At 37.3% G+C, this 17649-nt stretch overlaps 1 protein-coding gene and 1 long non-coding RNA gene across 4 annotated transcripts in view; one reads left to right on the top strand and one right to left on the bottom strand.

Annotated features, from left to right (window-relative positions):
- The window catches only part of FYB1 (FYN binding protein 1), a 53222-nt gene extending 42039 nt beyond the window's left edge, over positions 1-11183 (top strand). For 2 of the 3 annotated variants that reach the window (XM_082497560.1, XM_082497558.1), the window contains 7 exons: positions 542-611; positions 2008-2113; positions 2415-2577; positions 7991-8024; positions 9138-9169; positions 9286-9325; positions 11092-11183. In XM_082497560.1, coding sequence (XP_082353686.1) covers positions 542-611; positions 2008-2113; positions 2415-2577; positions 7991-8024; positions 9138-9169; positions 9286-9308 — 428 coding nt within the window. In that variant the 3' untranslated portion in view covers positions 9309-9325; positions 11092-11183. Of the gene's footprint in view, positions 1-535; positions 612-2007; positions 2114-2414; positions 2578-7990; positions 8025-9137; positions 9170-9285; positions 9326-11091 lie in introns of all 3 variants that reach the window. The other variant, XM_082497559.1, reaches the window with a different exon arrangement.
- LOC309682852 lies at positions 2021-11125 on the bottom strand. The gene is made up of 3 exons (XR_014270164.1): positions 10727-11125; positions 3343-3483; positions 2021-2065 (listed from the first exon to the last, which is right to left on the bottom strand). It is a non-coding gene; the product is annotated as an uncharacterized lncRNA (long non-coding RNA).
- Positions 11184-17649: the final 6466 nt, after the last annotated feature.

Here is a 17649-nt window from a genome sequence, read left to right as displayed (position 1 = left end):
TTCCTCTCTACAAATATGCTGAATGCGATTCAAAGTATGTTCTTGGGGTAAGAATTCTTTTCAATGCTTTGGCATTGCAAGATGGCCTAAAAACTAACGTACAAGTGATTCACATCCACTTCTAAGCAATGTTGCATTGACCAAAGTGCTACAGAAGTGCCTGAGTGTACATTAACATCAAACCCCCAAAACATACTTTGATGCAACGCAGTGGGAAATGGACTAATTAAAATTAAGATTAAAGGCTATTGCATTAGCCAACATGTGCTAAAACTTCCTTCAGCTTAAGAAGATTAAAATATCAGTGAATGCCTATTATTATTAATAAAGAGTCTTATTCTGAAAAGGTTGGCTGGTGTTTGTTTTGTACAGTACATTGTGCAAAACTGAGAACGCACAGTTACTATAGAGGATAGATGGCTACAGTACTTGCCACAGTTTCTTGCCAATTTAGCTACACAACCAGAGATTGTAACACAATGTATTTACTACTCAAGGATCGCATAATAATTTTCTATTCTTTTAAACACTATCGTTTCAGATTGTGGAGACAATGATGTTTATGATGACGTAGATTCTTCAGACTTCCCTGGTCCACCGCCTGAACTCAAGCAAGTGAAAATAGGAATTATTCCCCTGATTAGAAATCAGTCATACACTGTGAAACATTTTCAAAGTATTTACTAGAGGCAGATTGCTACTAATATATGCATTATTTGGTGTTGTCAGGTTTTGTAATTCTCCTAACGCCACTGTTGACAATGGCAGTTGAATGGTCCCTGCCTCCATTTCATATTGAAGTAATAATCAGACTATAGACTAAATGACCATGCTTTGAATTTCAACAAATTTAGTCCCTGATGGACAAGAGGTAGAAATGAATGCATGACCTAAAGGTACTTCATTGCAGATTCCCTGCATGCAGTCCTCTTCCTATCAAAATTTGGGGCCTGTTAGGATAAGTACTTGATCCCAGGTGCTGTAGTATTTTAAGAGGAACGGAGATAGTGCCCTGTGTTATAAGTATGAAACACATCTGCAGGTGTAAAGTTCAACTTGGAAAACTTTTATCCCTGGACCAGGAAGTTATGGCCATCTCTGTAGCACAGATGTGTAATTAGCACAGATACATATGTGAAGATGACTGCAACTTGTCACATTCTGTTGTCACTAACTCCACTCAGGTGGAACTACAGAATACACTACAGTAATCTAGTCTGGAGGCATTAAAACAGAGAGAGCACTTTGAACTGTGTATGCAAAGGAAAACACGTGGCACTCTTAACCTAAATCTAGTTTAGTTCACACACACCCATTAATCATCAGTGAAACTGTCATCCACAACTCCTACAGAGATCAGAAAGGATCAAAAAGTAGTCAGACTTTAAATTCCCAGGTACAGCATCAGGAAAGCCTTCCATGCTTATTGGCACCCAGTCAACAATGTGGATGTGGAATGTGGAAAAAAACAACAGAACTTGAAATGGGTCATGTAATGCAGATTACCTGGGGTAGCAAGGTCTTCTATGGGAACATAGGACTAACACAGCTGCCATATGACAGGCTGAGATGTTCCAGCTGCCTCCACAGTGGGACATGTGTTATTCAGCCTACTGCCATGTGTTATTCAGCCTACTTCACAAAAAATGCTCCTTGCATAGAAATTCTAAAGTGGTGGGCATTATTTACCTAACCTATTTTTGGTGTTCATTGCTGTAACAGCTAGATACTTCATACAATTTTCCATATTCACTTACATGATAGATATATTAACATCAGAATTCATTAAAAGAGAAAAGTAGGAAAGACAACCACAACATTTTATTTCTTTTGAAATCAAATCTCTATTGTGTTAACCATATTATTTTTTTAGAGAAACAAAAACATACTGAAGACACATGAAGGCAAATGCATTTCCACTAAAATTATCAGAAAGGTTGTCAATATCTCAGATGTGTTGCTAATTTTGTTTTGATCATTTTTTTTCTGTTTTATCTCTTGTTTTAGTTCATCAAAATCAGCAAGCCTTGGAAAACATAAATCAGATGAAAAAGATGCACAAAAGCTTAAAAAGATGGAAAGAGAAGAGAAAGAGTTCAGAAAAAAGTTCAAAGTAAGTTTTTTCACATAAAATATAAAGATTAAAGTATCTGTATTTTGTCCTCTAATTTGTATCCCCTAATTTGTAAATAATACATTCTTTTGCCTCTGAAAGGTAAAGTATTACTACTTGTGATTTGAGCATTTGTAAGTCCAAATGGCAAGCATGGGCACATGCTATATAGCATAAACAATTATTTGCCTGATTTTCTAAAATTTAGTCATAAATGGGAATATATTGGTCTAAAAACTGCATGATCATAAGCTTTACATTGATGGCTCTTAATCAGCATCTCCTTATTTTATTTTTGCAGTTTGAAGGTGAAATTAAAGTTCTTTACTCTACCACCACAGTCCAGGATTTACCCCAGAGAAGATGGGGACCTAAAGATTTACAAGTTAAACCAGGGGAGTCACTTGAAATTATAGAAAGTACAGATGATACCAAGGTCCTGTGCAGGAATGAAGAAGGAAAATGTAAGTTTTATTAAAAAGCTGTAGTACAAATAAAATTGCCAGAGAATGATTGAGTTAGGACATGTAAAAAACCCTCCTCTCTGTCATATTAAAGCAGAGCCTAATACTTGTCTTTTTCCTTGCCTGCTGGTCAACAAGAGGTCGATTGTTGTTATTATTGTGTTTTAAGATCAGCTTGCCTTAAAAAAATAAAACTCCAATAGACTGGAGACACCAAATGTGATAAAAAGGACAACTTATTTATGTAAATCTTGATTTGCATCAACTAATATTAGATGTTTTTATTGCTTGTCTCCCTCTACTTGCCAAAAAGAGTATAGCTGTAATACCCCACAGAATCTAGTAAAAGTAAAACCCTTGCTGCACCTCTGGGAAGTAGTTGCCTATTGATTGCAACCAAGGGAAAATCAATAACAATATTCTTACTTTGGATTGCCAGAGATGGAGTTTAATCTTTTCAACAGGCTGGTGCGGAAATGGCTTAGGAGTCTTCCCCCCAGCCCACAGCTGATCCAAGGCATATGACCTCATTGGCATGCCTACTTGGTTTTGGGAACTGCGTGAGGCCTTTCAGTGTTTCTCTGAAACCCTTGTCCAGGGTGTGCATTGGCAGAAGTTTTTGCATTTTTGGAGAAGTCTGGACCATCTACTTTTGATTTTGATTTCTTAATGTGCTTCAGTTATAATACTTCTCAGATCTCCTAATGAAAATTCACTTTATGTAGGAACAGACTACATTCAAAGTAGCAGCATCCTGCCACTCACCTTTACTTTTTACCTCTGACCTATGTAGAAGACGGTCCAATGCCATAAACCTCTGAAGGGCATTCAGTAACTTTCCTTCTGTTTTTTTCCCCTCTGTATTCAACTGTTACAGTCTGGAGTGTAGCCTTCTTCCTGGCAGGCCTGCAGGGTGAGGAAGAATTTCTTGCATAACAACACACATGTTTTTCAAAATATGGATCGCGCTAGTGCTTCCACTTTCCTAAAAGCAGCTTTCAATGCTGCATTTTTTGAATCAAGCCAACAACAAAATAGAAAGTAGTTCAAGTTGGCTGTTTTTCTCACACAGTCTTCAAAGCCTTTCAAATAGTGACAGGAGCTACTTTTTTGCTATGCATAAACGAGCAAAACAAATAAAAATATCCTCCCTGAAACTCTCTGTCAATTTTCACAGTAATTAGTGCAGTTTGAATCTTACTTTATTTAAGTGCATGACAGTTTTGGCTGTCTAGTGGCTCTAGTTCCTCATTATCTTGAAGTTATGCTTTTACCTTTCAAAGGCTAGATAGACTGAAAATCAACAATTAAAGATAGTTTTGTTACTTTCTTGTACGTGAATTCTTCCATTTGATTGTTAACTTATGAAGCACTTCCATACCTTCATGCCTGTACCAGCAGTTAAACAAAACTGCAAGTTATATAATAATGTCTTCTCACCTTTTTAAGCAAGGGCTGGTGATCTTAGGAATGTATTCTGCTATCACCTATTTTAAATGTTATGAAATGATTTGAAATTTCAAAAGTGAATCAAGGAACTGATTCTCATTTACCTTCTCAAATTCCTTCTTACTGTTGCTTTGGTCTGACCCATGTGCCTTTTGAAATACACAAAAAACTTCAATTTACTTTCATAGATTTTGCTTAAACATTAGGATATATATGGACTTTAATGCCTAAAAATGTAAGTTGTATCCTCTCCAACATCCCTTCACACTGTCAGAGAGTAGCTGGCCTGATGCGTCATAGCTTTCAGTGGTGCTAAGTAATCAAGATGGAGTGTGCTGACCTGCTGCATTGGTCCCTATTGTGGAAGCCACATTAATATGAATAGATTACTTAGAAACTGAAACTTTAGATGTGTAGTTTTGGGTTAGTAAGTTTGATGGAGTGTGAGATCAGCAGCGGCTGGATCTCCCACATACTTAGGGGCTAGCAACCATCAGAAGAACCTAGATTATATTTTGCAGCGGGGGAAGGACAGGCACATGCACATCTGGCTTGCAAGCACACTGTGTTTATACACCATGACACTAAGTGAAGAAATTTTGCTTTCATGTATTTCACTTGAGGAAATTAAAACAAGAAACGGAGAAAATTAGATTAGTCAAACGATTTTAAATGACTACCAGGGAGACTTCAGGAGTCCTGGAAATTATTGAACTCTGCTTAAAGAGCATTTTAAAAAGATGGTATTTAAAAAAAAAAAAAAATCGATGTCCATGCCTTTATCCCAGACAATAAAATCTGAGGAAAGACAACCAGGCTAAGAATATCCTGAATAGATAGAGCTTTCCCTACATGTACCGACTTGCAATCAGCCTGAAAGAATATGCAGGTGACTGAAAATCTGCAGCATTGGGTTCTTTGACTATTGAAGATTACCTGCAGTTTAACATTTTTAGTGGGCAAAAATTGTAATAGGATTTATGTAAGTATCAAATCTTCATGAGCCTGAAGATATAAATACTGGCAAAGGAAGCAAATTTTATCTTACCTAGCTGCAATCAAATATTAAATGCATAGAACTATTTTTTCATTCATATAACCGTTAAGTCTTAAACAGAAAGTAAAGGAGATTAGTGTCAAATAAAATGTTATCACATTAAATTAATGTTTTTTTCATACAACCTTCAGTTCTAGCACAATACAGAATTTTTCTTTAAAAATGCAGTATTTTTAATATATTATGGCCTTCACAGAGCAAATTGCTCATCTACTTTATCTATAGCAATTAATTCAGCATATTCTGGGGAAAAAAATTATTTACATTTTATATTTATAGCAATATCTGATATCTACCTATTTTAAGATGGAAATACACAAAGTTAAAATGAATTATGCAATTTTTTTCTTTATGAAGAAAAGCTGTGGATAAGAATTAGTTATGTATTACTATTTGGATATTACTCGTCAGGTACTTTTTCCAGTGTTCCACGTAGGAATCATAAGACATTTTTATATATCAGTTGAAAACTGTGATAATTCAGCAGTTTTTTGAAACAGTACTAGTTCATTGTGTTTGATGCCAATTTACAAGGGAAGGTTCCCCTACCAGTAAAGTAACAGATTTTGAAAAGGACAATTTAAGTTACAATAAAATTAGGGCTTGGATGTAACAAAGGATTAATACAAAATATGAGATTCTTTAGATGGACATAACTGTGCATTTTAAAAAACAAAAGATACTTTCATGTCTGGAGTATCAGAAAAGAAAAATTTATGCAAAGGAGGAAATAATTTCTTAAGGTAAACAGTAAGATCTGGAGATTCAGCTAGACCGACCGGAAGGATCGCCACCAGAAATATGAGCAGAAAACTGATACTTTCTGTACTGTATAATGGTACCTCTAAGTTCACGGAGCAGTAGCAGCTCAAAGAATTCAAGGAACTGTACCAGTCAAGCTAATAAATTTATTATAAAACCTATGAATTGTGTATGAATTACTAATACACTATAATTTTAATGTGACCGTTGAAGCCTCTCAATGAATAAAAGAAGAAAATCTATATAGTAATTTCAAATATAACACAAGATCACATTTCTCCTTTAGAACTGTCCTGATTTTGTACGAACATACTCATGCTTACCTACAAATATGTAGCTATCATTATGGCTTTCTCTTTGCTTGTGTATGTTACTCTAATTGACAAGTATTTCAGTAGATATCTTTTACCAAAGCAAATAATTTTTTCAGGAGATTAAATATACTGAAGAAGAATATGTATAGTTTTATCTAATTTCATTAGTTTCCAGTATCTGAAGGGCACCTAGAAGAAAGCCGGAGAGGGACTTTTTACAAGGGCGTGCAGTGATAGGACGAGGAGTAATGGCTTCAAACTGGCAGAGGGTAGATTTAGAATAGCTATTAGGAAGAAATTTTTCTCTCTGAGGGTGGTGAGACACTGGAAGAAGTTGCCCAGGGAAGTTGTGGATGCCCCATCCCTGGAGGTGTTCAAGGCCAGGCGGGATGGGGCTTTGAGCAACCTGCTCTAGTGGGAGGTGTCCCTGCCCATGGCAGGGGGGGTGGAATTAGATGATCTTTAAATGTCCCTTCCAACCTAAACCATTCTATTATTCTATGATAATGTGACAGAGTAATAGAACAATTCTTTAGTGAGTAGCTTTTCTAAGGTATTTCCATTATCTAGATAAACAGTTCGTATCAATATGATACAGTTAAAAATTTTTAAACCGTTACAATGAATGATAATTAATTGGTGTATTGGTGTACATCTTGAAAGACATTTTTGTCCTTGTAGGAAACTATACATATTTCTATTATTTATTATTATAAATATTATTATGTGGTTATTACTATACCACATTTCTGTGGTATAGTTTGTGAACTGTAACATATTTTGTGTTAATACCTATTGTTTTACGCCACTCTCATGCAACCAGGAAACTAAAACACAAGATGAAAACCTAATCTTGCATAACCTGTATTAGTGTTTTCTCCTTTCAGCACTAGTTCTGTACACAATGGAAACTATTGCAACGAAACAAGAGAAATGACATTTTATGAATGTGGAAAGTACATGGCACAGTAGCCATCTAACTGGTCTTGGAGCTACTATGGTATTCTGATTCCCTATCTAAGGCACCACATTATACTAAACAAGTAGACAAGAATAATTAAAACTAAAATTGGACATAACAAAATTTTTCTTTACTGCATATCTATTGTACTTTGTTATCACAGTATCACAGTATCACAGTATGCTAGGGATTGGAAGGGACCTCAAAAGATCATCTAGTCCAATCCCCCTGTCGGAGCAGGAACACCTAGATGAGGTTGCACAGGAAGGCGTCCAGGCGAGTTTTGAATGTCTCCAGAGAAGGAGACTCCACAACCTCCCTGGGCAGCCTGTTCCAGTGCTCTGTCACCCTCACTGAGAAGAAGTTTCTTCTCAAATTTAAGTGGAACCTCTTGTGTTCCAGCTTGAATCCATTACCCCTTGTCCTATCACTGGTCGCTACTGAGAAGAGCCTGGCTCCATCCTCATGACATTCCCCCTTTATATATTTATAAACGCTAATAAGATCACCCCTCAGTCTCCTCTTCTCCAAACTAAAGAGACCCAGCTCCCTCAGTCTTTCCTCATAAGGGAGATGCTCCACTCCCTTAATCATCTTAGTTGCCCTACGCTGGACTCTCTCCAGCAGCTCTCTGTCCTTCTTGAACTGAGGGGCCCAGAACTGGACACAATATTCCAGATGCGGTCTCACCAGGGCAGAGTAGAGGGGAAGGAAGACCTCTCTCGATCTGCTAACCACCCCCCCATCTATTATGTCTTTCTGTCTGAAATACCTAAAAGAGAAAAACTGCATTTCATTAGTGCTAGCAACAGAAGAAATAACATGAATACTTAAATTTAACTTAAATACATATATATTTCAATTTTACAGATGGCTATGTTCTGAGAAGCAATTTAGTTATGAAGTAAGTACAAAATTATCTTTTTGAAAAATTTGTTATAACACTCAATTTTGTTCTAAAATGTTTGTTAAATAAAAGTGAAATGTAATTATTTTAGTATGTGATTCTAGTCCTGCAAATTAAGTTATCTTTATGGAGTTTAGATTTCTTAAGAATTAGTCATATACATCCATGCTGGAAATTTTCCAGGGCCCCAGTCCTCATTGCTTAACAATAAACTTTGGCTTAAACCGTGAAAAATTACATAAATTAAGCATTACTGGTACTAAAATCTATTACTCAACTGCACATTAATCTTGATTAAGTGTATTGATGCCATTTTCAAATGTTTAACTAAAATGGACCAATTTTTAAGTTTATTTTTATTTTGGTCTTATTGGGATTGAGCAGATTTGGCTCTGTGTTGCGCAGAGCCATTGCATGGAGTTCAGCATTTAAGTTCTAATCCAAAACTCACGTCAGACAAAGCCTTTCCACTTCCTTCAATGGGCTTTATGTTAAACATTTAAATATCAAATCGGATGTCACTTTTAGAATTGAGGCCTGCAAACACTTACACACACATTTAACTTATACATAGAAATATCCTTATTGGTTTCCATGGTTTTGTTCACATATCTAAGTGACATATTTTGAAAATTCCTATTCATGAGCATGTATCATTTATAGATATTACCTAAATTCATTATCAAAAAGCTGCCCCTCCAAAACCTTTATGGCATTGCCAAGCACAGAAACAAATGAGAATTTCAAGGGCATACTGATTTTTTTTATTCATCTTTTCCAGTTTTCATTTAAAAAAATCAGTATTTCATTTTTATGGAAATATCTCTATGAGTTTGTTAAATAGTTACTTAAAAACTTAATTAAAAACCCCAACCTTTTAATAAATCATGCCTTTCATGTATCCAGCTCTACCCTTCACTGAAAATCCTTTAACTATCTTGTTCAACACTGTTCTGTTACCACAAAGGTTGCACTTTCCTAATTAGCAATTGAATTCCTTGATAGCATGTCTGCCCTATACTGCTACACTATTTGGTATCTGCATGCAAATAGTAATATGTCTGATGTCTCAATTTTTAAATATGTTGTTTTTCTTTTTTTAACTTACAGTGATGGCGAGATTTACGATGATATTGGTGATGGTATGTTGAACATTTCAAACAATACAGTAACTATATTAAATTACACCAAATAACTTTATCCTAGAGTAGAAGTACTACACAATAATAATATTCTTGCATTTTATTTTCCATTTCAGATTGCATCTATGATAACAACTGATGCAGAATTCTATGCAAGTACGAGCTTCATTGAAGACCAAAATCTATTTTGGGCTTCCTAATTGTGAAAGCAAGAGAAGTCACTAAAGCTGATCACAAGTTAAATGGTTACGCTTTTATAAATGTACAATTAATCTTTTTTAGGATTTCAGGGTTTTGTCATCCCTTGCTTTGTATGACATTTGTATTGCCATTTATCAGAGCAATTAAAATTCAGGGAATATGAGCTAAAGTTAAGGTTACTATTTTCCACTTCCTTTCCATATTTGTGACAGTTCATGTAAAAACAGCTCTTCAATTAGCTATACCCAAAGAGGCCAGTGCAGGTCTATGGATACAGAGGACAACATACTCTGGGAACAAGTTTTACCCTGGCTCTGGTCTATTAAACACCAGAGACTGCCACTCTGGGGAGGACAGTTTCCTGAAAGAAATGCTTCCTTTGGTGATAACATCCTGTTGTGAAAACAGGAAATCAAAAGTGGGCATCTAAGAAGACAATACATTGCTGACCTGCCATTCCAACTGCAATAGCGTTAGCTACACTGACATGTACAGCCATGTACCATTACTGCTGAAGTTTCTTTTTCTATGTTGTACTAATGATGGAATAGCATTCTCTAAAATTTATTGACCGTTTTGTAGGTACTTTTTGACTAATATTAAAATAGTAATGTTATATGCCTTACATACAGCACTCTGAGATATAAACCATAGAAGAGTCTACTTTATAGCATAGTGTTGCTGAAAATATATTCAGAACATGTAGGTTAAGATTTAATTTCTGTTTAGCTTGAAGATACATTGTTATTGCCACTATAGTAATTTAGGCATTAAAATGGACCTGTAAAACAATGATAAACTGGTTGGAAATAACTTCTAGGCTAAATACGTATATATAGATATCTTTTTCTTCTAAGTACTATACTTTACACTAGACTTGGCTAAATGAGAGTATAGAAATCAAACGTTTCCAGGCTTATCCGTTGTAGAAACATTTATTTCTGAAGATCTTCGGTAATTCTGTTCTCTGAACAAGCACGTAGCAAATCAAAGTAAAATGAATGGATAAATCAAAACAATAAATATCACTTTGCACTTATATATCAGAACTCACCAGAAATCAAAAGGTGTTTACAGTGAACTCCCAATAGAGAGGGTGAGCTTGTGGGGAATATGGAACGTGTATCAGTAACATGTGATGCTTTTGCTGTAGTGCAAGACAATCGAAAAACTGTAACAACCAATGCAGCTGGATCAGTGTAAGCAACTTCTCTTGATAATCAAGTTCCCTATAATCCTCAAGGGAAGTAAGGTACACTGTGAAAACCAGTGAGACGCAGCAAGCTAGCAAGTTTAGCTCATAAACATGAAAAAAATTTTGCTCTGTTGAAGTCAGTGAGGTATGTATGGTCTTACCTTCAGTGGAGCTGAGATTTCATCTTACACAAGCGCCTTTTATTGATGGTTCAAAATACAGTATATCTCTAAGGAGGTATAATGCTATGGGGATATCAAACATAAAATTAACTGTAGAGATAATAGCCTATAAGCTATTTTATACTGTATTTAAAATCACTGATAATACACTGAAAAGCTATATGCAAACTTGAGTTTCCTGTTCTGTATTTCTCTTCAACCAGCATCCAGGCATACAAATACCAATTTTATGTGTAGACATCAGCACCAGCTCCCAAATTTAAAACATGACCTTGTATGTTAAGTACAATGAATGTGTCTGGCTATTTGGCTAAGTCACCGGTGGTGGTTTATTTATTTTTCAGGGGCATTCAAGAAAGTATCTGCAACAAATTAGCAGTATGCCAAAGAACTAAGAGGGAATGCAGAGACTTAGAAATACACAACGACTTGTCAGCTACCAATAGGATAAATAGTTTTATGCTTTACACAGGTAATTATGTCAAAAAGAGTTTGTGTTAACTTCTAACATATATGCCCGGTCTTGTTTTAGTTTTAACTGATTGTAGAACTTCATGTGTTGCAGAAAGACCAACAAAGGAACTTTCCTTTTCAATATAGTGTAACGTGGATTAAAGAACACAAACCTCTTTTGTGCCCCTGAAAAATAAGTGGATTTTATTCTGTGTGAGATTTTTCGGTCATATATTTTGAATAGCTTTTTCATGTTCTTAGCCTTGATGTGTTGTAGGTACTGTGTTTCCTTAATGATTATACTGACTGAATTGGTCTTATGATACATCAAATCACCAAAAGAAATAATCACAGGATACTTTAAGCTAAAAATCTGTGCATTGTTTGCACAGATTAAATATAATGTGATTGTTACAGGGTGTTGAAATGTATTTATAAGGGACCACACTCTGAAAAATTACTGGTATTGTGTATTTTTTCTTTTCATTATTTTGCCAATACTGTTCACTGGATGCATTTTTTTTCCTTCTTCTGAATAAAAGTATGCTTTCTGACAAGAAATGTGGTTGCACCATCTTCTGCCAAAGTAGAACAACAGTACAATAAGTTCTGAAAATTATCACTGAGCAGCTGACAGAGTGAAAATCACCTTTATTATTGCTGCAAAGGCAGCACAACTACAATATGGCATTTGTTTGTCAGTAATTACTATCCAGAAAGTGAAATGTAAGCAGAAAATCTTCCAGACAGGAAAATCTATACTTAGGCAGTTTAATAGAGACTGTATTTTAAGGGTTTCTCACCTGTAATTTATTCTATTATCTTTTAAAAGTCATAAAGAAAGAAAAGGAAAGCTGTTCTTTCTCTTTATATTTTTCCCTCTTCAAACTCAGTCTATAATCCTGGAGTATTTGGCTGTGTCTGCTAAAACTTTCAGCAGTGAAAACATCAAAATATTGACATAAAATTAGACTTCAGCATGAACACCCCAGTTAAGGTAAATAGAGCTGGTTTCCATCTGTGTTGTACCTCTGCGGTGTCCCAGTAAACAGACTAAGCAAAATCAAAACTGGGAGGGCAAAAAAGACTGCTCTAATTCAGGAGCTTGAGAGCATTTCTCTGCTGTTACCGCAGGCTCTGGATGGCAGGAATGCAGCTGATCTCCTGTGCATTCCTGCGTAAGAGGTTTATATTCTCGATCCACATAACTGCAGATCCCTTGGCTACTCCTCCCCTGGTGTTAACAAAACCCCTCTCTATGTGCGATCCTGTTGCACAATCCACCTCGACTATGAAGATCTGTGCTTTAGTAAGGGGAAGGAAAGTCAGTGAAGGAACCTAGATTCGCTGTGTGAATTAGATGACCCCTTACCACTACGTTACCTCATCACAGATACCGGGGGGGTGTGTGTGTGTGTGTGTGTGTGTGTATGCACATGCATGCGCACACGTGTGTGTGTGTGTATTTTATGTGAAATAAGACAACTTCTGAGGAAACTAATAGACCTGTAAAAGGACACCCTGATGACTTCTGTAGAGCAGCCCCAGACCGTCCTACATGGAAAGGCTTTTACATGTAGCTTCACTATGGAGTGAAGCACTCAAATGCTAGGAGGTCCAAGAAATGAGTTTGTCGTTGCACAGACTCAGTTCTGCCTCCTTGTGCAGATGGGTCTATAACCTTGTGCGCAGTCTATAATTACATGTTGGCTCGGTATTTTTGTCCACAGGATCCCCGCCTCATTTAGTGCATGGGTGGATGAGAGTTAACAGAAAAGGCAGTTGTTCAGCCCTGCTCATTCAGTTTCTGGCCACTCCTTTATTTAGTGCAAGTCTTCCCAAGCCTATGATGCACCCAGAATTATTAGTTTCTCATGGCATTCATCACAATGATATCTCAGATTCCCATGAATAGTAATGGATTTATCTTCTGACACAGGAAAACATTTTATCCCCATTTTTAATATATGAAAGGAAGGCATGAACAGAGCACAATTTATGGCACGTATCCATTAATCCTGGATATACACCCAAACCACCAAAGCTAAATTTTTATTACTTTCTTTGATTAAGACTCTCACTATTTTCTCTTCCTTTGCCTCTACTCGGGATTAAACACAAAGAGAGAAAACACCTTGTGTTTAAAAAGTATTAGCATTCAAAATGTATATATTAAATATACCATGTTTACAGCAATGAAAAGGGGCCAGATAGGGAATAATGATTAAAATTTAATTTGAATAATAGTTTAGATTATATCCTGAAACTTAATAAAAACTGTGGACAAATTCTAGAATTGAATGGTCTACATTATTAACTCCACTTACATCATTCGCTGTCTCCCAACTCCCATGTCAACAGCAAGTTTGTTGGCATGGGTTTTGAGTCAGGTCTACGGCTTTTGCCAGAATTAAACCCTTACATGTAGGTCTGGAGGTATGCCAGGCTGAGACACCCAGACCCATTGTGAAAGAATTAACTTATTGATCAGAAACCATTCACCCAGGACAGCAGCGTAGCCCTTCAAGCTCCCCATCTCGAATACTGAGTCTGGCTAAGAAACAACGCAGGAGTGCAGATGAAGGGTCATCCAAAACAGTTTCCAGCATCCTAACCAGCTGGAAGATATCTCTGTGCCACTCAGGTTAGCCACGGTACTGCAGAATGCCACCGCAACATGTCCCAGCCTTGTGCAGAGCAGCAGCCTGGTACCCTCAGGCCCTCTTCTTTGCCTGGGTGGAGCAAAATTACAATGATCTCACAAAGCCTTTCTTCTCTGGTTCATTCTAGCTAGCCGGGTCCTGAACACATGTAGAATTTGTTAAATTATCTCTATTTGCCTCCTTCTAAAACACTTTGTGAGAGAGGATTAAGCTGCTATTAAACATACAGAGTTCCTTGCTCGGGGCTTTTTATATTGTGGGCCTTGTTGAAAAGAACATGGGAAACTGTATGTTTATTTTCTTTCTCAACGCACAGACACATAAATACTGCTTAAACTTAAAATGCTCACTCTTAGGCAGAATGGAAGTACGCAAAATGTCAACACAAATGAGAATGAAATGTGAATTAGGTGGATACCAATGGTTTTAAGAAACATTATACGATTTGCATTTCTTCAGTAATATCGCCAAATCCTACAGCTCAAGCATCATGAGACAGACAAAGAAAAGAAAAATAAGCACTGGCTTTTTTCCCTGCCTTTTAATTCTTTTTTTTGGCCTGATTCCTGATTTTCAGGTTCTTAGCAGGAAAAGCTGCCTCCTCGTTCACTCGTGTGTGGGTGCACTTCAGGTGGAAAATGTACACAAAACACAGACACAGAATCCAGGGCTCCCATCCCCTTTTCTTGCTGACAGAAGGGGCACTCTGCCAAGCTCCCTTCCCTTTTCCCGCATCTCAGTTTCTTTCACGTTCTCCTCCCCTGGATGATGCCGTCACACACCTTCCAGCTCACACAGGTAAGCCCAGTTTCTTCTGTATTGATCCAAAGACACCCTTATTTTTTTGTTGTTGTTGGCGCCTTTCACCGCCTGAGACATTCCCTGTACTCCTCTACTTGCTTTCTCAATTACTTCCTGTTCCCTATAATTATTCCTCTTTTCCTTGATCCTCTGACCATGGTGTTCTGTCCTTTGCTTTTCTGCTTCCTTGTTCCTTTCTCTTTTCATCCTTTTAAACTGTTCCCCTACTTCTGCATTCCTGGCGCTGGCACTTTCATTTTTATCCCATTTTTAAAAGCTGCTCTGTTTAAATGCTTATTTTTCATGCAAGATTCCGAACTCTGTGGGTGACACCAGCAGAGGTTTTATGACTCACCAACCACTGAGAAGACTTACAATTCCTGTATTTTGTGTTCTATACTGTTTGCCCCATAGTACTTAAAATCAGGCCGAACATACATTCTTTCTGCCCTCAGTATTTGGGGGAGTTTTTTTCAGCACTTAAGTTGGGATGCTATAAGTAAGTAATTCTTACTACTGCCAGCTTAAATTAAATTAAGAAAAAAAAAAAAGAAGAAGATATGTATTCTAGTCCATTCGTTTTTCTGCTCCTTCCCGTACTGCCAGGAATGTTCATAGCAAGCTAGTTGCTACTGGCTGTGTAAGAGACTGAAGCCTGTTCTAACAACATCCACTAACTGCTGAGCATCTCAAGATATCCAAGTATTTCAGTACGGATACTACATCATGTATAACAGCACTGCCGTTAAAACGTTAGCTAGCCTTTTTCAGCCAATGCCCAAAGAAAATGTTGATGGGCTTCTTCAGTTTTTTTAAAAAAAGACCACAAAGACTTACAAAAAGTAGTTTCTGCTGCCATACAGATTTTGAATCGGACGATGACAAATTACCCTTACACGCAGCTTCAGCCCTGTACTAGAGTTTATTTGGACTGAAACAATTAACAGCTGTGGGTTTTTTAAGTTTTTTTCCTCAGGTCTAATTAATATGCCGGCCATACCCAAACTCAACACCTGTTGCTTTTCACAGCTTCAATAGGATTATGCAGTGAAGAATGCTGTGAAAAATCTTACATGAATGGGTGCCTAAATGTAAGGCTGCACTAATTAAGAATCTAGTTAGCAACCTGCCTAGCTAATCAGGAAGACCTGTTGCATCACTCGACATTCTGTTATTGTGCAGCTACTTGTTCTTGCTTTAGTATGCTACTTACTGCTAATTATTTGCATAATTTTCTGCTATGCACTGTTATGTTCTTTTTTTAATTTCTTCCATTACTGGATACTGAAGAAATACTAACATTCTACCCAGTTGTAATCCATTCAGATTTTTATTAATAGTTTTTATTTCTAGCTGGATTTAAAGGTACTATATTCATGAATTAATTTAGATTATGCTGTTTTCCAAAAGCAGTAATTTCACCAAAATCAGAGTAATTAAAAAAAATATATTTACTGAGCTGAAAATTTTGTTAGGAATTGTGTTTTCTTTAACCAAATCACGTCCCTTTTGCAAACTTTATTACTGATATTTAAAATATTATCCATAGAAGTCCTTTTCCGTAACAATATATGTAGGAATAAACCTATTGAATTGTATTTTAAAAGGAATATATCAGGAATATACCAGGAGCCAAGAGAGTAACGACACACCAAAAAGCAAATCTGGTGAAAACAGCCTCCCTGGGGAGCAAACAGCAAATTGCCCCTTGCTTTTTCTTTACGCTACCTGGTAAACACAAGACCAAAAGAGACAAACACATGGCTCAAAAGTTCAACAAAAAATACTCAGCATCCACCTAAACCTACTGTTTACACACTTGGGTCCTCTTTGCTTGACTTATTCTCTGCACTGTCCCAGTCTGAGCAGTTTGGCCACCCACCCCTTGTCTATAATCATGCGGAGCCTTGGCGCTGTAGCTGCATCCATACCAGCCACTTAAAACAGTGATGGGAAACAAACATCCCCGTGCGCCAGACCTTGATGGTGTCTGCTGTCACTTTAGCTAAACTGGACAGTTTGGGCTCAGGACCAGTGCAAGGCTGTCCAAAGATGGTCCATCACATATTTACAGGATCTCCATGTCACCAGTGCCCTCCCCAATTGACCCCAGGAGCCAGCTGGATTCCCAAGAGAACAGATGTGTGTAAAATGCAATATCCATCCTTTCACATTGCACTTGTGTTTCAAGACCTCTGTCCTTCCCAATATCCCAAATTCTGCTAGGTTTTCAACCAAGCTCTGGCTACATTCACATTTTCACAGGTGCTCTGGCAAGGTCCAGGAACAAGAGACACTGTCCCCAGGAGGCAGCTGATTTTATACATGGGAGGAAGGACCTTTCATATTTCTGCCCGTTGCTGTATTATAGACACACAGAACACAAATCTGAAGAACAGCTCATTAAAGGACTTTGATTTATGTAGATTAAGCTGCACCTAGTAGGGTCACCTTTTTCCCATCATTTCCTTCCCTGCATCCTCTGAAGACTCAGCCTTTTTAATCTTGCAGCACAACCCTCTCCATAGCAGAACCCAGCACCTGCCTTTGCACAACAGGCACACACGCCCTGAGCTGCAGCTGCACCCTCCCATGGATTGCTCTGTATCACTGGATGGAGGTGCGGCGTGTGGGCTCTTACTGCTTCACATCCACCATGCAGCACTTGGAGGTCTGAGAATATCAGTGCGTGGCTGCCAGCCAGGCATTGTGCAGGTCTGCTCTCATACCTGTGTGTTACTTCAGAGTGGCTGCTGGTTGTACAGAGCTGCCAATAACTTAATTTGATATTACGCATTTGTCCAGCTGCCAAAAATGTGTGGATGAGATGGATTTGTCTCAAACTGTAGAACTTCTAAACCAAATGCCCATCAGCACCTGTTCTTGACCTGACTCTGAGCTGCTGCTGAGCCAGACATTTTTACAGTCTTTTTCCGTAAGAAAAACTAGGTCAAGTGATTCTTGCAATATCAAATGGATAAAGCA

Source organism: Vanellus vanellus (genome assembly GCF_965231255.1).
Source record: "Vanellus vanellus genome assembly, chromosome: Z".
Classification (NCBI taxonomy): Eukaryota; Metazoa; Chordata; class Aves; order Charadriiformes; family Charadriidae; genus Vanellus; species Vanellus vanellus.
The sequence above is the reverse complement of the archived record's forward strand: the minus strand, read 5'-3'. Positions and strand labels throughout refer to the sequence as shown.